Here is a 22,853-nt window from a genome sequence, read left to right as displayed (position 1 = left end):
ATTCTTTCCACCCATATAAACCAGCACTATTCCAAACATAAAGACAACACGTTTCCAGGTCGTAAAAATAGACAGCTTAGTCGCGTTTATCGGCAGAGGCGAAAGCCTGATACGCCTGGTGGTTTAAGCTTCCCCCGACAGACGAACGTCCTAATGCAACCCCCATTAGATGGTGTTATGTCGTCAAGCAGTTCAATGACGGCCGTTCCGACCGATACGCTGCGCTGCAAACGCGTTTTCCCCAAGCGCTAATGATCGCGGGTCAACACCGAGGCCGGCGACTCATGCTTTTAAGTAGTAAAGTTTGGTAATTGTCGGCCGCCGGCTGGCGCAACGCGCGGCCGTTATCGAGTCGAAGAGCCGCGGAACGACCGGTGTCGCTTCTGGATCGAATTACACTCTCGTTTCCGGCGGAAACGTGAGCTCAGAGACATGCAGTTATTGCTTTCGTTCGATGGACTATTCGATAAATGGAAAGAAAGCTCTCAACGTTCACCATCCGAACTCGCGTTTGGTAAATTCGAGCTTACGTGGTATCCGATTTTGAAGTTGATTAAAACATTTCCTACTATTGCATCAAAATGTATGGCTTGCTCCCAAAGTTGTTCTTTTTTTTTTAGAAATGTTTTTATTTTAACCATTATCTCTCTTGAATATATATATATATTATCATCTACTTTGTTTGTTTTTCTAATTAAAGGCTAAAGAAAAAGAACATGATAAGTCACATGTCCTATTTTCTACACAGAAATAGTTTCAAAATTCAGTGCTTTTTAGATCGATGATAAGAATATTATCAAAATTGTTATTTTATTTGGTGTTAGTTTACATGTATATTTTTGTTGCTTTCAAAATTTGTTGAATATTGCTGATCATAAGGTTGAAATATTATTTCTATCTTAATAATTATATCTTTCGCTTCTACAAAAATTCGTCAACTTATCTTGTGTTTTCCAGTGAATGTATGGAAATTTGTAGATATTTGAGCTGATAGAAATTTGTGGATAGATAAATAATGGCGATTGTTTCAATAGAATTGAATTATTAGTGCAATATTAGAATCATATTACTAATTTAGAAATCAATAATTGCGCACTCGAATCGTTCTGTTTTTGCTTTTCAATCATATTCCAGCAATTATATCAATAAGCCAATTTGCATTCGCTTGTTTAGCATGGGCAGTGATGTAAACCAATGATGAATTTAGTTACTTTTAATAATAAATAATTAAATATGCAAATAAATTAACACTAACAGCGATATATAATTATTCCCGCATTATACCAATATATTATTAAACGCGGACAAGTGTCCAGAACATGAATGATTGAACAAGTACCAACTAAAATATGTATATTATGTTGTATATAATATACAGAGCGTCTCACCTGATATTGACATCTTGATTTACGTCACTATTATTTATCCGCAGCGAAAAATGTTTCAGGTAAAAAGTTGCATGGCTGGAAGTAAATATTTTAACTTTTATTTCGTAAAACTTATCGTATAAAAAACAAGAAAAACAAATTTGTATCTTTTTACTTGTACTTTTGCGAGTAGTAGTGCCCTATGTCTTTTATTGTTGTAAGTTTTACAAGATAAAAGACAAAGTATCTACTGAACCAACAGTTTGTCGACATAAGTAGAGTAATCTTTTATAGAAAATCTCGAGCTGCATCGATTAATGTATTAAAAAAATTAATGATCCATTAAAAAAAAAAAACAAAGTTGGCCTTCACATTATCTTTACACTCCCACCTGCAGAAAAGCTAATAACATCAGAATATAGTCGCCTTAAAACCGTTCAACTTTTATCTGAAACATTTTTCACTACGAATAATAATAATGACGTAAATCAAGATGTCAATACCAGGTGAGACGCCCTGTATGTTATATTATATTTATGTACATCTAGCTACTTCTAGATTATCCAGAAATTAAATGAACTCTGTTGGAAGAGTATTTAGTTTGCAAATAAAATTAGTAATTTTGTTTCAATTAGCACTTCTGAGATTCTGGAGAATCGGGTCACCGAATCGACGTGACTGGTAAAACAAATTCTATTTTGTAGGATAGTAAATTTCGTTTATGGGAAGCGACGATTTGCTACGGGAAATTTATGGTCTACGTCTTACGTTTTGGGAAAAAAGTGTATATTTGTTTTAGCATTTTTATGATCTCCATTCTTTTTTCTTATTTCGGATTTATGATGTTTTAAGACGTAGAATATGGGACACGTGTTCGAGAAAATTGGTAGCTTGATTTGGAGTAGAGGAGGATTCACGAGGCGGATTGTAGGATATGGTTCAATAAATATTCGACATTGTATGTGGGAAAAGACTTATGAAAGATGTGCTATAAAAAAATGTTGGATATAAAATGTGGAGTATGTGAACAACGTGAAAAGTGGAACAAAGATTAAATTTGAGTATAAAGTATGAAAAATACAGAGTATTGTTTTGTGGGATACACGTTATAAGATGTGGAATATGAAAAATGAAACGTAGAAATTTTTTGATTTACCTTTACACGAGGAATCGTCTCCTTTCCGATAGCATCGCAATTTCAGGAACATCCGTATAACTTCCGTATCATTCGGTCGACAAATTTAAAGGAACGCGAACATCTACGAAGGAATAGATGAAACTTTTAACGATCAGTTTATAAACCGATTATGATCGGTGACGACGATCGGCGAATAATTGACTGGAAACTGTCCGCCCGACGATGTTCGTCGTCCAATTAATCCCTGGTGGCTTCAATTACGCGCTGATTGGTCAGAAGGAAAGCGCATTAAAGTTGCAACCGTTTAGATGGAAATCCTTCGATTCCCGTAGCTTCGACTCTCCCGATGCTTGTAATTTTTAAAGAGTTCCGGTTTGGGAAATTAAGAGGAATGATTCCGTATCATTCGTAAGGACTAGGGTTGGTAAGGTCGATCGACCTTATTAAAATTCTATTTCAGATAAGCGAAAATTGTCCCGCATTCTTTTTAATCCAATTGTCTCATTGGTTTCAATTTACTGGCTTTCGATTCACTCAATTTACTCGATTTGGAATCTGAAGTGAATATTACATTATGCAGTTTGCATATTGTATATATATTACATTTTATTCATTTGATTTATTTAGAGAAAGTCAATAGTAAGGAAAAGTTAATATAAGAGAATCAATATTCTTTAGATATGCGAGTCTTTCTTGGATAATTTTTTCTGTCGTTGCGCCTCTTACAATATACACTACGAGATATTATCTTCGTGTACAATAATTTCCTAGCAATTACATTTTCTAGAGATGGTAACTCAGTAATTTTCGCAGACAAGTTATTCATTCGGCCCGTATGAACGAATCTCTCAAACGAGAATGCACCGGCTATGACACCGCGGAATGGAACGAAACGGAAAGCAACGACAAGTTTCTACAAACCGTAATTCTCTCGTGACTCGACGACCCCGAGGTGATAATTTTCAGAGAGAGGATCTCGCTGTTCAACAATTAGTTTGTTTCAGTTCCACAGCAAGACGGTGGGAATTAACGAGCAATTAATATGAATCTTCAAGACTCTGGGTTCCCGTCGTTCGTCTCGTTAGAAGCCTTTTCCTTTGAGCGTCGCTCATGTTTGTTCGATTGCTTTCGTTCCATCATTGTTGATTTTATCCTACGGTATCTCTCTCTTTCGACGATCTTCGTGTTTGCCTTGCTCCTAGTTGCTTCCAGCTTCTCACTGTCTTTCGTGTCGTTACACTCCCTTCTATCAATTTATTTCATTTTTGTTTCTTCCGAATCAATATATCTTCCTTCTACCTTATTTATTTTCCCTCGTTTTATTTTATGTTTGTCCTGCCTCTTCTTCTTTACTTAGCGTACCTACCCTTTCTCTTTTGTTTCGACAGGAATCTCTCGATTTTCAATCTACTGCAGAAGTTTTGCCGGCAAGCGTATCGCCTCGCAAACTCCTCAAAGCCCGATTTCTCTGCAGCGAAGTTGTCAATGCCGACACCTTAACGCTGTTTCGTCGTCGTGTTCCCAAATCCTGTTGTCTTCCCCTTCTTCTCTTTCCTCGACTGCTCCCATTATCGTGATTTAATGTGCTCCAGATCGAATATCCAGAGACGGCCAGTGTGCAACACGTTGCATCAGTATGCGGACAAGTTGCATGCCGAACTGCTAATCGTTCGACGACCATCTACGGCGCTATGCGACTGCGTTGGTAGTGGATCTTCCCTGGTGAAGTGCATTTCGACTGGTTCAGTTTGTAGATACAATAGCTTGATTCTGATAGTTGACTTTGGAACAACTTTACCCTTATCCATTGCTGTTCTATCTTGTTCTAAAAGAAATCCTGTTCTACGAGTCTTGTTGAGGAAATTGGAGAATTTGTAAGGATTTTAATAACAGGAAGTCTTATATCGACTCGGTAATGAATTGACAAAAGCTATTATTTTTCGTGATGAGTACAACTGTTTGCATACATAGAGGTTTGACTTTTACAGGTAGATGAGCATTCGTTTATCAGTTCAGGTTTCATTTATTATTTCTAAAGAACGAAAGAATTCAACTTTCGAATGATAATTGAATCACTGAGAAGCCATACCGGTCCCTCGAAACTAACTTTCTTAACTCGAAGACCAGTGTAATATGATTACTCTTTCACTTTTTACAAACCAAACAATTGATCTCGATGAAGTAGATCAGTTTAACTTTCAATATGGCTCGATTAATTTAAGGAACAGTCATAAAGAAAAGCCATAGATTTCATCAATCTGTTGATCCTTCGTTCTTTAAGTCAATCTCCTAAATCTACTGACCTGGAGCAGCCCTTGCTGCGGGAGATTTCAATGATCCAAACGAAATCCAGCCAAGTCCACTCATTATCCCTCGGGTTTCACGTTCCCAGCTGAAAGAAAGCACTTCTCATCTCTCATCGATGAAAAAAACCTTTCAAGGTCGTGGCAAAATAAATCACATCTCTCTCTCTCTCTTTCCCGATATTCTCGAATCAATTATGCGGAAGAAGGGATTGAACCAACGAACGATTAATCGTCTTTGCTCGTGTTTTTCTTTCCGCATGAAATTTCGAGACGGCTGACCTCTCATTCTCTGTCTGCTGAGAAAACAGGCTGAGAGAGGAAAAGCAAAGGAAGCAAGCAGATGGTCTTTCACAGCCATGCCGGAAGGGCGAGTGCGGGTCTCGTCTATGGTTCGCTATTAGCTAGAACACAGGCCAGTATTCGTTCTCAAACAGAGAGTCGATCGTCCCATCCCGACCGATCTTCGAACCATCCCTTCTCGCCTTGGTTATACCCGCGGCAACACTCTCGCTTTTCCATCGTTGTTCACCCGCATGCCAGACGTCGAACATCGCCTCGAGTGGATAGTAGACAACGTTGAGTAAACTGAAGCGGAAACGCGCCCCGACCGCATTAACCATCCCCTATGCATTTATTCGCGTGTAATGCTACGAATGAACCGATCCACGTCTTCTTATGGGCAATCTTTCGTGGATGTTTTTGTTTCTGCTCGAAGAAATACAGGATGTACGGATCGAGGATAAGTGATTCATTGAAACTGCGTGGAACGAGGTATTTTTTATGTAGCGTTGTTTAAAGACATTTGTAGGGCGTGTCTGGTTTATGGTTGACTCGTTCTACTGACTTCTTGCTGGGAAGCAATCTTCTTGTTGTTAAAGCAATGGAATTTTATTATGCGAAGGTATAATGGAAACGATAGTGTGTGAGAAGGTAGTTTTCTGTATGTTTGAATGTGTATGTTTCGATAGTTTATTGTATGATTTTGAGACTAACGATGGTTGACGTTTCTTTTTTTCTTGAAAGAACATATATTGGTGACATATCGATGGAGGATGATGATTCATTGAAATTGGATAGTGCGATGTACAAACTTTTGTACAAAGTTGTTGAGCGATGTTTGTGAGACATGTCTGAATTATTATTGGCTCGTTCTACTGATTTCTTATTTGCAGGAAGGAACATTAGTTGTCGTTAAAGTAATACAATTTTGTACGTATTAATTTGTTATGTAACTTTAAGATTAACGATTATTGAGACAATGATTCTATCAAATATAGAACGAAATTCTCTTGACTATCAAATAATTTTAGTTACATTCAAGAAGAGTTATTTCTGTCAAAAAAAGAAAAAAAGTTCTTATATCTCAGCCCGCTTTCCCCTCCATATTATACACGCATTTTCCAGGATTTTATCAAATGCGGTCATAAAGCATTCACCCCATTCGCTCGACGATACAAATACGATCGATGCATCGCTGGCTCTCGTGCGTTACCAAGGATTTCGCCGATCTTCTCAATTTCTATCCCTGCCAACGATCGCTGTCATTTTTACAACCCTTTTTCTATCGCACCCCTTAAATTCACATGGGAAATTGCGATACAACGCTATCCTCTCTATCTCTCCTATAACCATATATTTCACACCTACATGGATACCGTAACGTTTCTCCAAAAATCGTATCCAAGACATTTCACCGCGTTCCTCGAGAACAGAGACATTTTCCAGGCACTCGTTACCAATGTTCGAGATTGTTGTTCGTTCGACGCGTTTCGTATCGTGGCAATTCGCCTCGTAAAAGGGCGTCTCCTGGGCCGCAGCTCGCGATCGAGCAGTTGTCACCGAAGGAACGACGCCTTATCGGCGCGCGTCGACGCGGATTTCGCCTCGTCTGTGTCGTGCTCGGGAAATCGAGCGAAAGGAGCCTCTGCTACTCGTCACCGAGACGCAATCTACCAGCAAGAGGGTAGCAAGGTAGAATCAAGCGAAAAGAGAGAAATATATTAAAGCGAGCTATAGAGAGGGGGGAGGGTATTTCGCGACATCCTCGAATCGAAAGGGTGGGAAACATCCCCCCTGAAAGAACGGCAGAGGTTATCAAGGGACCAGAGGAATCGACAAGATTTTGCTTCCTCTTCGTCCCTTCTTTTCGTACTTTCTATTCTCTCGCTCGCTACCTCGTAGCATTACGCGGCTGTCGATTTTGACGCCGATAATAACGAGAAACGTCGTCGATATTTCTAGAAACGAAGCCAATTGAAATTGTCTCGACGCCGTCACCGTGCGAGCCGCGACCTTTGTTTTCACCGTTTGGCCGATTGTTTGAAAACCAACGACGCAATCTCGTAGAAATAGGAGATTTCCTGCTGGTAGAAGAACGCGCGTATCTCTCGATAAAAATTCTGGCTGTTCCAATTTGCAAACGCTACTTTGCCCCTATCTCGTACAGCAACAACTCTTTACACGCCCTTGAGTTTACAAAGCCTCCACTTTATCCCGTTACCGCGAAACTTCTCGAATTTCGCATTCACAGCTCACGCAGCCTCCGTGTCCATAACTTCTCCCTCATCCACGCTCAGTCGCTCTCGAGTACGCGCCGACGGAGGGTTAAAAGAGCAGTTACAATCGCGTTCCCAGAGGGTGAACGGCGAACGTCGAATAAATACCGGCGGCGTCGATAGGCGAACTTGAACCACCCACGAGGTCTTGTCTGCCGCCCTCTTTCCACCCCTACGGGCTCTCCCCGACTCGCTGACTCTGCGTTCCCTTTGCTGGCTACGGTCTTCCGCTTGCCTTCGAGACGATCGAGGACTATCACGAGGCGTGGGATCGGGGGAGAGATGAATAGAGAGGGTGTGCTAAATTGCGGATGCAAGGATTGGTTTAAAGTTACAGAGCGTCGGGGACGAATGGAATAGTTGAGTTTCGAGTTTGAATTTTAGGAATGTAGAAATTTCGCGATCTCGTACGATCCGGTTCATCGTTTTTCTCTCCTCGTTTTACATTTTTAGTTCTTTCATAATAGATAGGAATTATTTTTGTCATCAATTCAGGTTAAAATTACGGGTATGGACAGTGCGAAATTTTATTTCTGCTTTTGAAACACGCCGAACAAAAGATAATATTTTATTCGACGTTAATTTCAAACATACGTCTCATTTAAAATACATTGTATTGACATTTTTGCTCTTTTTACAGGGATCATAAAAGCGAAATAATCGAATAGCGAAACTGAAAGAAAAAAAATGTACTACAGTGACGTATACGTCCTTTTTGTAAAAAAAGAACGAAGCGGTTACAATTTTTTCCAGTCGATCGAAGATTAACGAGAAGAATAAAAAGAACTCGGATAGACGATTAAAAATGTTGCACAGGTAGATGGATCGGAGATGGACGCGGGAACGATAAGTCATTGGTTCGCTGTAATCGGATGCACAGCTCGATATTAATCGAGGAATACATGCGCGAATAAATCATCGTCCGTAATGCGACAAATGAATCGGGATTTGCAAACGCGATGCTGGTTTTTATTAATATTTTCTTTATCCTGCAAAACGGTTTGGAACATATGTACGCTTTTCCACCCTCGATGCAGTTTTCATTTTTGTTTCCTTTTTTTTTTCGCGCCCACACACTGACGCCTGGCTATGTAAAATAAGTTTCGAGTAACATCGAGTTCGATAATAATTCTTTTTATTACGCGTACCATTCGTTCACCGGTCAGGTGGTAACGAAAATATTAGCGATTTTTATTACACGGCAAAATACGCCGAATAAACACATGCAAACATTATATTCACGTTCACGTAGCTTTTCATGTGTGTGTGTACACGAGCTTGTCTCTCATGTTGAATAAAATGTAAACCGATCACAGTACGTTTTGCAACGCGTCGCTAACAAGACCGCGGTTTCCGCGAATCATTCGATAACGCACGGAACGCGTTCCGAAAATCAGCATACGTTGCGGGCAAATTTGTTTGAACCTTCGCCGACGTGTTTTCCCGTTGCGTTCTTCTATTTTTTCGCGCACACATCCACGCCATCGGCGAGTATTTAACGGTTCGAAATTCCATTTACGATGCCAGAATTCCCCCATCGAGGCGTGATTTTTCGTCCGTTTGTTACATCGAAATGGTTTTTTTCCTTTGTGGAACCATGGAAATTCTAAAGAATTCGTTGCCGTACGCGCACCATCTCGTTTAAAAGCCCGTCGAAATATTAAGTTACGCGGCAAAACATCGGAATTTGATGGAACGCCGTGTTTAGCTTCGCGGTCTTTCCTGCATTTGAGAAATAATAACGCGTTTTAGGATAAACGAAAACAACGTAGAATGGAATATTTAATTTAATAATCGATAAATATTATATATTTGCGATATCAGAGGATAGAGAGAATGGTTGGCTTCGAGTTGCACGATGAAATTTAAGAAATCCCAGGGAATTTTCCATTCGCACGGGAACGTTTTTCGTTTTAATGAAAAGCTGCGCTTGGCCGCGAATTATATCAGTAAATATTTAGCGAACTCACGGTCCGATCTAATTACTTTTTAACGCGATTCGCTCATTGAATCTCTGCTTTCACCACTCAGAAGGTTCATCAAACCTTCACATTCTCTGAATAAATTGCAATCCTGTCCATCGATTTAAATTTTCAAATCGCTCTCGTCTGCTTTCTCCTCGTTTTCACTATTCAATAATTTCGTTAAAGTTTGAATATATCGTTGAACTGATCAAAGAAAAATATTAAAATACATAGCTCTCGAAGTATCTTTCTTTTTATAAAATCAACAGTTTCCTCTTTGTAAACTATAAGTTAACACAGACAATTCCCGAGGAACCGTCGCCCCTGAAACCCCCAATTTACCCAACGCTATTATCTCAAACCCATCAACCCTAGGAACAAAGAAAGCTCCGATGTTCTCGTCCACGGTATCCAAAGACCAGCATCAAAAACGAGCCACCGGTATCAACACTGTCCCGAGCGATGCTAAAATTAACTGCACGCTCCGAAACAACGCGAAATTGAGTTCATATCGATGGAGTAAGGTGATTCAGTTAGTCCTTGGCCGTCTGTTGAAGCGTTCCGGAATCAGCGTTTAGCCGGCAGCAGACGAGCTGCTTAAGCGCGCTTTTTCCCTTCCTAACTTTCCTTAACCGAGTGCAAACGAAGTTTCGAACAAACTGCGTCTGCAGAGGGAAGAAAAAGAAGAAAAGAAAAGAAGATCAGGTTGTTGGAGACAAGAGGCGTCAGCTTGTTCGTCCCACCGGCCATTCTCCAAGTTCTCCGGAAGTATGCATATTGCTGGTGCAATTTTATTAACCCCTTTAGAGCGCCCCGTCACGGAACATCGGTTATCCAGAGTCTCTTTTTAAACGATGCAGAGTCGAAGGAACGTTAAATGGATTTTTCGACGACGAGGTACAGTCTACCCTCGCCATATAGAGGGTCGTTGTTGGTATCATTGGTGTTTTTATCGTCGTTTAATAGAGTGACGTTAACGAGTACGGTATTACCATGCAAATGTTGTAAGCTTTCCGCTTTTTCAGAATAATGCTATCTCGTAGGACCGATCTTTCTGTATCGTTAAACCAGCAGATTCGAGATACCAACTGTGTTTTTCTTCGTCTTATCGAAGTCGTTGTAAGACCTCCACGTGTATACCGGAGAGATCTCGAGGCACTCATTAATTTGAAGTAAAAACGATCGTATCCCCATCCCTTGAAGGCCCTTAACGCGGCAATAAATCTCTGATATCACGGAACGTTTCCATCGCACGCAAACAATTTCCGGAAGAATACTTGGATAAGTGGCGTTTCTCAATGGAACACGAATACGACGAGTATCCTGAAGTGTGTTCTTACAACACCATCAAGCGTACAAACAATGCGCAAGATTAATCAGATTTTCTATTCAATCCGAGTTATGACTTTTTTTCGCCGATGGGAAGATATTCCTTTTATCTGGTTGGAAAAGCCTGGTTAAAAATAAAATTGTACAATGTTGGAAACGATCGCTTCCGTTTCTCTTTCGACATAGAAACGCTCGTCGATACCAGCCCGAATCGACTGCACTCCAACGAACCATATTCATCGCGCTTTTCAACGGCCACTATTATTCCTTCTCGTTATTATTGCCACGGCGCGATAGCGCGAAGCGTTGCAGAATCGACAACAGCGGTTGATGAATGGAAAAGAATCGCGATCGACCGACGAATGTTCCAGACTGAGAGTCAGTTGACGGTGCGAATACCGTTGCGAGTAGAGGTTTTTATTTTTACTTTCAAAAAATACAAAGTAGCAAAGGAAGAAAGGGCAAAGACCACGTGAAACAGGATCAGATAGAGATTCGATTGTATCAGAAGGATATTTCAGTCAAACTATGTTTTTCCTTCTTTTTCTTTTTTTTCTTTTGAATAATCTTACATCTAGGATATAATTTCTATCCTTCAAAATGAGAGAAATTTGTTCGCTACTGATATAATTATCATATTGATTATAATATTCTCCGTTAATTTATGATATCCTCGCTTACACATATTGTTTTATTTCTCAGATTATCCTATATTAGAATTTCCTACCTTGTTGAAAAAAAATGAAAAACAACGCTATTTTTTTCATTAATCGCGTTGCAATATAATTGTCGTTTGCGCAGATGATTTTGAAAGACGCATCGTTGCAAGTTTCATCGACGACGAATTGTGCGCCAAGAGGCACGATAGGATTTTTTTTTTTGTTTCAGAAACAGGCCGATGTAAGTCTGGCAGAGTGGCTGGATCACTGCCAACTGAAAGAAAGTCTCTCTCTTCCTCGAGCTCGAGGGGTTAATTGGCTTAATTTTCTTGAAGAACGAGGAACGCTTTCCAGCCCCACTTCCTGCCCGTTTCTTTCTCGCAACGAAAACGTTGTTCTTTCGCCGAGAAAAGTTGCTTCTTCCTCTAAACTCTGTTCGAGTAGAGACTTTATACTGCAATTATCACCTGCACTTTCTTCTGTCTTCTCTATTTTAGAATTTGTTTGAAAGAAATTCTAGCGAATCTCCTTTCACGATGAATTTCCTCCGAGAAACCAGAAATTAGAAATTTCATCTTTTAGTAAAATTACAAATAACTTGTATTGTTCGTGTGCTTGGAACCTCTTCAGGTTGACACTAACTGAAAGCTTCAAATAATCGTGAACAGGTATGGTGAAAAAGTTGAATTCTCCATCGACCCGAACAATTTTATCCCAACGTTAAATGATCTTTAAATCTTGGTTATTGAATCGCGTAATTTCATGCTCACTATCTTAGTATAAAGGCAGACAACAATTCTACCGTGTAGAATATTCGAGGACACTTGAATTCACTGATATACTCTTATCACGTCTGTCCTAAATAGCACGTGCCTTTGAAATGATTTCACCGCCAGGAAATTCACACCTCCATTACAATCTTGGCAAACTGTGGCGCCATTAAGAGAACCGTGTAACGTACACGTCATAAATGGTAAATTCTGCCGATCCTTCCCATTTTATCGAGTAAAGCCGGAAGCAGACTTTAGGAACGGTGTCAATGGAACCTCGAACCGCGTGAAATTTTTATCGATCCTTAACGAGCTCTTTGTTCCCATGACTGAAAACATGCGGTGGCTTCTTTCATACCTTACAAGAGACACCTTTGCCGCCCCCTTGCATCGTCCATGCTGGCCGGATTAGTTGCGAATAATTTACTACTAGAGAGGACAAAATGCAGTCCATTATCGTCGCCGTGCTTTAAAAGCCCGCTTCGTAAACAGAGTAATTTTCGTCGCTCGCCATCTTATATCGTTCTCAGTCAAATATTAAAGAGATTCGACGGAGAGAAAGAGAAGCAAGTGGAGAGAGAGAGAGAGAGAGAGAGAGAACGAGTTCATCCTAGATGGGGCGTGTGTTTATAACGGACCGCTTGGAAATTAATGTCTCGGTCCGAGAATTAGGGTCGAGACGCTGCAGCTATTGGAAAGATGTTCGACGTTAAATCGATGCAGAGAGGCGATTCACCGATAAGCCGCTTTTATCGCGGCCCAGAAACGTTGGATCGCTTTGAAATATTAAATGCTGTCGGATTCGTCGGGCTGTTTGATGAAATGGAACGGAGAGGTTGCAGAACGAGATCGACCCGAGACTAACAGAAAATCTTCCCTGTATCGATGAAATAAAAATTATACGGCCGTAGCTTTGAAACGCGGACAGAAAAGAGATCAAAGGGGCACGGTGGATAGACAACGAAGTATTTGCCGGTTGGATGCCGCGAAACTTGGTTGTATCGGACGCAGCTAATTACCGTTACTTGGTCACGACGAGTCGTCGATTTTCCCCGGAAACAAATTGGATAAGCTTGTCGCTTTTATCGTTTACCAGCAGCTGCAATAATCGACGGTTAACCGGCGGCGGATAGCGTCCCTTTGCGCACCAAGACACGACTTAATGGAGCTACGTCGGACGCACGATCGTCGGTGAAATGTAAAAAAGCGGCGACCAACCGCAGACTCGGAGCCAGTAATTAAACGATCCTGCGGAAACGGGTCGCAAAGGAAGCGGGGCAACGTGTCGATTCGTTTTCGCTAGGGAATAGTACGTGCGGACAACAGAGAGACCATAATAGAGAATTCCATTGTCCTTTTACCCCACCGTTCCGACGTTGTTTAAGAGAGAAACAAAGAAATCTCGAATTGATATAATACTATTTGCAAATAAATCGAAAGGAATTCAAAGAATAGGGTGGGGGAAGGTCAAAGGATGAAGCGGAGAATCGAGTGCATCCAGAAGGATGCTCTCGCACACGCGGTCCAGAGACACGTGATTTAACCATCACGGCGTAAACACGCAGCGTTTTCAGCGGAATGTCAATATTCGACAGTTCAATTAATCCCCGATGTATCATCCCTGCGGGGAGCAGATGGAGGACACAATGTCCTCCATCTACCCGTACCTGCATTCCGGCCGTACTGAAAACCACCAGCCCGTTATACAGAGAGAGGGTTTACATGGTTGTATCCGGCGCACAGGCCACGCGTTCTCTCCTTCCGCTCGATATTGTCTCCCGGATAAGTGGCAGCGGGAAAATGCGCTTGACACTTATGAGGCTACATTTCTCGAACGGCAGGCGACACACACACGCGCGCGCACTCTTTCTCTCTCTCTCTCTCTCTGTCTCCCCTTTTGCTTTCCTTCGTTTACTCCGCTTTTTCCATCGTCCGTGTCGCCTACGAACGACGCATGTCTGGAATGCAACTAGAAGTGGAAAGAAACTGCCAATGCATCCTGTCTATCGTTGTTTCCTTTCGCTCGCTGAAAAATTTCTCTCTTTTTTTCATTCATGTGCTACTTACATGCTCGTCGAACGTGTAAAGGCAATAACGTGCTATACCATCACTTTCGCGTAATATAAATATAAATATAAAAAAAGATATGAATATTGGAATGCCAGAGAAAAATGAAGATTCGTGGACAACTATCAGAGTGTTTAAAATTCATTGTTACTAAGCCCAATGAAAGCCACTTGAGAGCTTAGATAATAAAGGGAAATTTTATTTCCATTTCTATGATGTAAATGATCCCACAAATTACTCAGTTTTCCAACCACTTTCCATCTACCTAGGATGTTATCACTAGAATTAAACTACAGAAATGCGAGCACAAATAATTATTATCTCTTGCACATAGTAGAATAGTGTCGGAATGTATGGTGACGAATTTTTCCGCGAATGTGTTGACGAATATGTTCACGAGTTATCCGTAACAATTTCTAGAACTGTTGGTTCGAGACAGGCCGGAGCCAAACCCAATAATTTAATATAATATAAATTAAATATAATAATATAAATTAATATAATTTAAACATAATAAGAATATAATTTTTAGAATTTTGTATTATATCGTTACTAAATAGTCAAATTATTGAGATTCGTGCGATAAAAATAATACCAAATATAACTATATTTGTCCAACAATTTTTAATTAAACTAAAGAAGTATATAATATGTCATTAGGAGTAAGAAATGTCCCGATTCTACAGTCGTCTTATTACACTCTATCTATCTTGTCTTATTCGCACTGTCTACTTCTCACTGGTGCCCGTGATACACTCGCAGCAGATTGAGCAGAAGTCAGATAATGTTGGTCAATTGTCGAGAAATCGCCACTCCGCATACATAGTGTGTTCAATGTTATAACACGATGTACCAAGAATTCCGTTAAGCCAGGTTTACGCCACAGACGAAAGCAACCGCTATTTTCAAGAAATAGATTTTTAGCGCTACGACCATCCGCGTGTCAGCGGTCAGATGTTACGGGAGTAATTCAACGGATTTGCCATAGGATGTATTTTTAACTTCCGTAGCTCAATAATCGAGACCCTGTCATAAACCTTAGAGTTCCTAATCGGTCATGCGACGACCGACCTAACAGTTTCCGCAACATAACTCGGACACTCTCGAACATTCTACAGAGGTGTGCGTTCCACCACCTCCACGTACACCCTCACACAACACCTTCTAAGGGGGATCGATTCCTTCCATTCAATTGCACAACGTGCAATGAAAGGGAAGGTACGAGGTATAAAGAATGCGGAAATAGACAATTTTCGATCAGTATCTGCAGAATCTACTGAGAATCTATCAGAGAACTGAGTCACGCGAAAATTACACGGAAGTTCGAGAATTAACAAAATCACATCTACGAGAACACAGTCACGTCAGAATAAGCAGAATCGGTTAGAATCAGGATCTGAAAACGCTAGTTCGTGTATAAATATAGTCAAATTCATAAGCAATCGATCAAACAATCCTCCCGCAATCGTACAACACGAGAGCGTACACGATTGGTTACACCCCTGGATCGAACGTACGGGCTTTCGCTCGATTTTACATGGACGAGCAATTCCCGCTCGATAGCTGTACATCCGGGTATTACTGTACCTACAAATTGTTATTCATTTTAAATTCTTATCCTAAACAAATGCAAAACTCCGACATTCCAATTCTCTGCTCATTAATCTGAATCAGTCTCATCTATTTTGTATGAAATGAGCAGGCGTCTCAATACAATACGATACTTATAAACGGAAGTATATATACCAACAGAAGTATAGTATAGTAGTATACATGGTGGCATTCGAGGGAATGAGAAATCGCAAATTCCAGTGGCGTGTTGTTATCGTGGCCGAGCAGGTGTCTCGCATAATTTCTGCGGCTCGCAAATTTGCCTGGAGCTCACGCTTCGCCTTGACTCGCGCGTGTCGCCGAAAGAAGCATTCTCGACGGGGCGTGAATCGTGCCGGATCACGATTTCCGCCGCGATCAGCCGGCTGTTTGGTTATGTGCATACACCCCGCGTATCCCACTCTCACGCACAGAGAAGATTTACGAGCCGTGTTACGCGATCTGTCCACAGAACGGACGTGCTAGCAGCGAGAGCAGCGAGGACGGAGCAGGAAGCAGCGCCAGCACCTCGCGAGGAGCCGGAAGTGGATTCGCACTCGGTGGTGGATGTACTGGTGGATGGCGCAGCGTCTTCGGCGCCGTTTCCGGTCGGGAATTGAGGCTGTACGAGTGCGCTCCTTGGAGTCCCGAAGCTTGGGCCTCGCCCAGCATCACCTGTCCATTGATCGCTACCAGGTGAGCAAAATTTGTATTCTTATTTTCTATGTTCGTTATCAATATTTTAGAACAAGAATTTAAGGTAGCGCTGTGGAAAATTGGAAAGTGGAGAAGCGTAGATGAACAAAGGGAAGAAATTGGTACGTGAATAGATTGGCAATCGAGCGGTCGGTTGGGTGCAATATATGTATGAAAAAATATTTAACAGTAACGAGAATAATAACAAAAGAAAAATATATGTAAATTCAACTGTGGAGAACGTGAACTATTTGAAATATTACATACAGTTCAATTACATTTAACGCTTAAAATTTAGAGATAGTTAAAGACATAAACTTAGAAACTTATCTTATCGTTCGAAAGGAGTGTGAAAATTAACACATTATGAGAGTATAAAATAATGTAATAAGAACAGAGGATATAAAAGGTATAGAGGTTATAGAGTAACCCGAAATCCAACTATTTCAATTTTTACGTCGTAAACCTCCAGTATCTTAGATCGCGGGGCGGTCTGACTATGGTCCTCCTATTCTACTGCGACGTTATACGCGAACTTTCACGATCCGAGATTCCACAGTAGATTGAAAACGAACTTTCCACTGATTTTACGTTAATATCGCATGAATTCCAACTTATATCTGCGCTAAATATTCCTTGTCTTTTAATCTTCCTAAAATCGTTTTCAAAGTACGCGTAAACCTCCTCCAGCAGGGACTAACTAACTTGCTCGTTTCACTTCACATACCGAACGATGTATCTACGTATAACGGTGCATACCATACTTGTACATTGCGCTCTCAAACAATCATGCGGAATCGGAGGCGGCGCGTCGATAATCGCAATCGATAGGCCGCGAAACGAGTCGACGTCGCGGGGACTGCGCGTTTTAACGGTCCGCGCACGTAACGGCCGTCCCGACGCCGCGATACGAATAGCCGAGCGCGCGTATAATAGTCTTAATTAAAATAGTGGTCTAACGAACACCGCTAACTGCGGTAATCCGACGTGCCTCATTGGTAATCCCCCGGCTGTGCCAGTGAACACGAATGCGTTATGTTGGCCGGCCTGCCGGTGGCACGATCGACTGCCCCCGCTCCCCAGCTCGTGGCTACGATATCGAGCCAAATTCTGTCCTACTATGTGTCCGTGCTTGCACAACTGTATGTGTCCATATGCATGTGTTTATGTGTGTATGTGTATCTGTTGGACGACGTGACACCTTCGCGGTTGTCTGTCCAGCGAATATCACCACGATGATCGGCCATGTCTCGTCCATGCGATTGTTTCGGCCGAGGTGCGAGATCCTCTCGACGTTTCCTTTGCATCGGTATCGAGTCTCTGAATCTGGAGTAATTTATTCGATACAATGAATTAGCGTTTTTTGTTTCTACCTCTATGTTCTTTTTCTTTCCGGATGTTTCATTGAAGGAAGACATAATTTGGGAGGTCCCTCAATTTTTATATTGTAATATTAGTATTATATACAAAGTGAATTATGCGGTGAGTAGATCCAAGATCTGGCTTTAAAAAACGTTTAAAAGATTAGAATTAATGCTCTTCGCTCGTGTATCAATTTAGTCTTCCGTTGTTCTCATCTAAGAAACTAACATGTTTTTTGTAGTAACGTTAAGTATATAAAATCATATAATCGAGTAGAGAACATATATAAGTTGGGATGAACATATTAATCGTAAAAGAAGGAAGACCAGTTTAAAAAATATCGTCTCTATTTGTTAGACCCTTTGATTAGGGGATGAGGGTGTTTCCTAAACAAAGATCCAAGTTCTGTATTGCTTGACTTTGCTCAAACTTGAGTATCAGTTTTAAAAAGTCAAAGATCAGTTTAAAATCGAAGATGCTTTCAATTGGACGAGGAATTAAAGATCCCTCGACACTTTCTTAGTTACATAAATCACTTATCGATCAGGATCGAAGACTTTCACTTGAAGGAAGGCTTCACGGAACCTATTTTATTTCCGGCAATGCTCGACTAAAAGGAATCCCGTCATGATGCTCCTGTTCGAAGGAAACAGCGTGTCCATTTATTCGGTCGCGGTGCCCTGTAATCGGAGAAGTCCTGCCCACGGCGACGTAAGATAGAAACAGAGGCGGAAAGAGACGCGAAAATGACCGCATTCCCTGGAATTGGATTTCGCTGGAGGGTGCTCGCGATCCGGAAAGTTAATGCAACCTGGGCCAAGAGAGCCGCCAGTCGAGACTGTGTGGCTAATACTACGCTGTCGTGGAAACGGCCATCAGAAAACGAAGAAAGCGATCTTCCCGTCTACGTTAAACGTTAAACGGACACCGAAAACACAGTCGTCCTTTCATTTCAAAAACTCGAAGGTTATCAGTTCGATCTGAATGGGATTCAAGAATTTTGTATTTGATCTATCGGGTCGTATCAAAGTATTCGAATACTCGCAGACGTATTTTACACGTATTTTTATGTCGTATGACGATAGTCGTGTTATTATAGTATTAATGAAGTTGCAAAATATTTTATATAACGTATATAGTATAATGATAACAGTTTAGTTTTCTATGGTAAGTGTTAAAATATTTTCGCGAGCTAGTATATATATGTATATTTTATTGTATCTATTGAACGCAGAAGAAAACAGGGTGGGAGGTTTGTTCGTTGTTGAATTACCATCATGGCGAGATACAGGCTGAATTGATAAGTAATCGTCGGCCATAAAGCTTTCGCGCAGCGTTCGACGATAATAATCGAGTTGACGATACGGGATATACAAACGCGGGGAAAAGAATCGAATTTCCAAACAGAAACATTCACCAAAGTGGTGTATCGACGAATGAAAAACACGAAAAATGGTGAACGATCAAAAATCATCGGTCGATCAACAGAGAGTGATTCCCATTGACCGATCGATTAATACCGCGATGACCGGTTAGATTCGTTTGCCAGACAAAATAAGCGAAAATGTGAAGGATAGATGAACGATGGAAAAATGAGAAATCAACGACCGCCAGCCGATTCGTTGGCAATCGGTCCCGTTCCCGCATTCGCGATTCCATCGTCCGATAGTTGTATCTATTATTATTTTTTAAAACCTTGTAAAATTTATTATTATTTTTTAAAACTTTGTAAAACCTTGTAAAAAGTATTAATCGAGTCGAGAATCGACCTTTTTCTGGCATAGAAGAACTTGAATATATCAGATGGAAGAATAAACTCGATTCCGAGTATCCATGAAATTTTTTACCAGTATATTTCACCAGCCCCTGTGTCTTTATCGTCTTTACTTTTTTCATTCGAAAAACCAAGCAAACGAGAATAAACGTTGCACGAGGTGGTGTAGGAAAAATGTTCGATCGTTAACCAGACGATTGTATTTTACAGCAGATCGCCTTTAAATCTTGTTTACATCTCGTGTGTTGGCCAGCGTGCCTGGTTAAATTGCCGTCGTCGCCAATGGAGTGATTAATCGCGCTGATCGTAATTAACGATTTAGCACGCCGCTCACGGAAACTTCAGAATCACGTCCGCGCGCAAAGTCCCCCGACAGTAATCGTTGCCAAAGTAATCACCGAAATTACCCTCGATGCAGCGGCAACTTGTTCGGTTATTAATTACGGGGGCAACCTCGTACCCTGCTCGTTTAAATAACGATTTCCTTTATCAACGACTTTCGTCCTTAGACAATTTCCTTCTACGATATTATTCGATTCTTCCCGATATTATTCCCTTTGGTAAGGAGCCTTAGAGAAAATTGAACAATTCTCTCGCGAAACTTTCGAATCTCTAATTGCCAACGATAAATTCCCAAAGAATTTTGATTAAAGCACCTCGCGATCTGTTTCTATGATACGCAGAAGTTTATTCTACAGGACGAAGCGCTTTCGGGTTTAAAGCTGAAGCAGTTTTGAACAGTTGTGCGAATCTGATTTGTCCAAAGTCATCTCCAGCACAGGCGAATAGTCCGTCTTTGGTGCGACGGTAGGGAAACTACGAGAGGTATGACACGCGTGAGATTATTCTACTGCTGTCTGGAGTCTTGCGCTAAGGGTGAAATGAATGGAGAGTCTGCAGAATGGTCTGTTCCAAATAGCTCAGTCGATGAAACAACCGCGACGTCTACCGTGCAACTGTCACGGTCCATTGTCTTTCCATCATTAGCCTGTATCATATCAAAGCTAAGAATAGGAATCTCTGTGGTGCTTCGTGCAATCACGAGTCAAGATTCGTGAAGTAAAAATTTGAAGAACAGTTTGATGAAATAATACTTGGAGGGGGAGAAAATAGTAAATATGTTAAGACCTTTAATTTAGGAAGGATGTAGATGAAATTGTGAATCAGAGTTTAATAGAAATATTTCTGTTTGCAAATCTGACACAATGATCGTGAATTTTTATGCAAATTCATATTTTTACGAATAAGATTCAAAGAGATAAAATCTGACTAGAGATTTGCTTCACAGTGTGACGAATACTTTACTTTGAATATTTGACACACCTTTCCGTGTTATCCTTGCCGTATTAAATTTCCATAAATGAATGCATAGATATTCATAAATCGATATCATAAGAAAACATTTATACCAATTTTTCACGGAGTATATCTCAAACACGATAGAGTCATAAGTAGCGTAAAATCGATAAAAAGCTGATCGTGTTTGCGTAACACTTTTTAAACCGATTAATCCAAGGAGTTGACGATAATTAACGGATCGGGTGTGAGCTTATGAAAGTTAAAGACCGTGACCTTGGTACAAAGCAGCGATCACGGGCTCTCTTGAAAAGGGTGAACTCACGCTGGAAGCGTTCCAACCCTCTACACTCGGGGACCAACGATTGCCTGGTTAATTAATAGCGAGTGATTAATCGCCGGAGAATGGGATACCCTCGTCAAACAAACCTCTGACGAGGTCCCCGGCTTCGTACGTGATCTGCAAACGCGAGAAAGTGAAAGATCGACGGATGGATCAACAACCTCTCTTATCCGCGACTTTTTCTTTCCGACTTTCGACGTACGATGCTTTCGTTAACTTTTTAATACTCTTGCCACCGCGATCTAACACATCTCTTCTCGCTGGTTATTTCTTTTGAACTGTTAAAGAAGAACTCGACTCGACTGATCGCCAATATAAATTTCGAATAAGTGTCGTGTTACTGCTTTTTTGTATCTTTATATATTACGTTATATGTATATAGTGAGAAAGTATAATATATACTAAATTACTATTACCCTATGGAATGAAATATACGGAAACCTTTAACGAGTATTCAAAGACTAGCGCTTTCAGTAAGAGTATATAAACAAGTAGGTAAAAATTTCGATTAAATCGTCAGAATTTCTACGAGAAGAGCTTTTCCGCAGGTAGCAAGGAAACATAGGCGTTGGAAAGTCCAGTTTGTAAAATTGCTTATCGAACTAAAGGATCGGACACCAGGTTGCTTCGAGCCTTTGTTAATCCATCGATTTATTAATCGATCGAAAAACGGAAGACGCCGCGTGATTTTTCACGCGAAATACGCGGCCGATAAAGCACGCGGCTCGTTTAAGGTATAGCTCGGTCGACGTATCGTCTTCTCGAGGCTCTAAGCCTGTTCCGCCGTTCAACGCAACCACGTACACGCGACAGTTCTCTTTCGAAATGGGGTTAAACGCTTGTGATTTATGTAAGAAGCTTGTCGTACTCCTTCGCGGATGCGGTTTGGAGGAGAGAGAGGAAAAGAGGAGAAGCGAAGAAACGGAAGAAGCGAGGAAAAGGCCGTGCAACGATATGTCAGCCGAAGATATGGGAATTTCGTGGCGTTAGAGAGTGCCTGGTGGATGTGACGTCTTCTTCTGACGGCTCCTCGCGCAATTTTCGACTCGCTTCCGAGCGGATCTGTCGCACGGTGAAGAATCACCCCCGCCGTGGAAATATTGTTGCGTCTCGGCAGATACGATTGGGAACAGTGGTCCGCGTGTACGATTGTAGAAACTTGGACGTTCAATAATTCATTTCGCTTTAGAAACCAGTTCTTTTGCCATTTTTGCTTTTTCCTCGGTCTCAACAATTTGTATGTTTTTACCTGGAAATGATTAACGAGTTAGCGGTTTGTTTTTGATCGCAGAAGGACAGGCAGCTGGGAGATGGAAGAAAACCGAGATACATATTCAACGAGGCGACGTGAAAAACGGCCACTTAAACGCGGCCATCGTATACCCAATTGCCGCCACTCCTGGTAGCTCGTTCTTCGAAACTTTATTCCCACTGGAAGCAACTTTCGCGATAGAAAGAACGCGCCATCTGACGTCAATGTACAGTCTCTGTTTCGATTATTTCTGCGCTCATACATGATATTCATAGACCTGGCTGGCTATAAAACATCGCACAAGTCGCGTTTTATCCCGTTTCTCCTCTGCCTGACCATGCACCGTCTTATTCTACTTACAAACTATGTCGCTGTCTCTAATCGA

At 41.1% G+C, this 22,853-nt stretch overlaps 1 protein-coding gene across 2 annotated transcripts in view; it reads left to right on the top strand.

The window, feature by feature from the left end:
• The window catches only part of LOC100746694 (beta-1-syntrophin), a 360,690-nt gene that overhangs the window by 314,531 nt on the left and 23,306 nt on the right, over positions 1–22,853 (top strand). For both annotated transcript variants that reach the window (XM_012385063.3, XM_024367201.2), the window contains exon 5: positions 16,218–16,441. In XM_012385063.3, coding sequence (XP_012240486.1) covers positions 16,218–16,441 — 224 coding nt within the window. The remainder of the gene's footprint in view (positions 1–16,217; positions 16,442–22,853) is intronic.

This window comes from Bombus impatiens, unplaced genomic scaffold, assembly GCF_000188095.3.
Source record: "Bombus impatiens unplaced genomic scaffold, BIMP_2.2 scf_0317, whole genome shotgun sequence".
Lineage (NCBI taxonomy): Eukaryota > Metazoa > Arthropoda > Insecta > Hymenoptera > Apidae > Bombus > Bombus impatiens.
The sequence above is the reverse complement of the archived record's forward strand: the minus strand, read 5'-3'. Positions and strand labels throughout refer to the sequence as shown.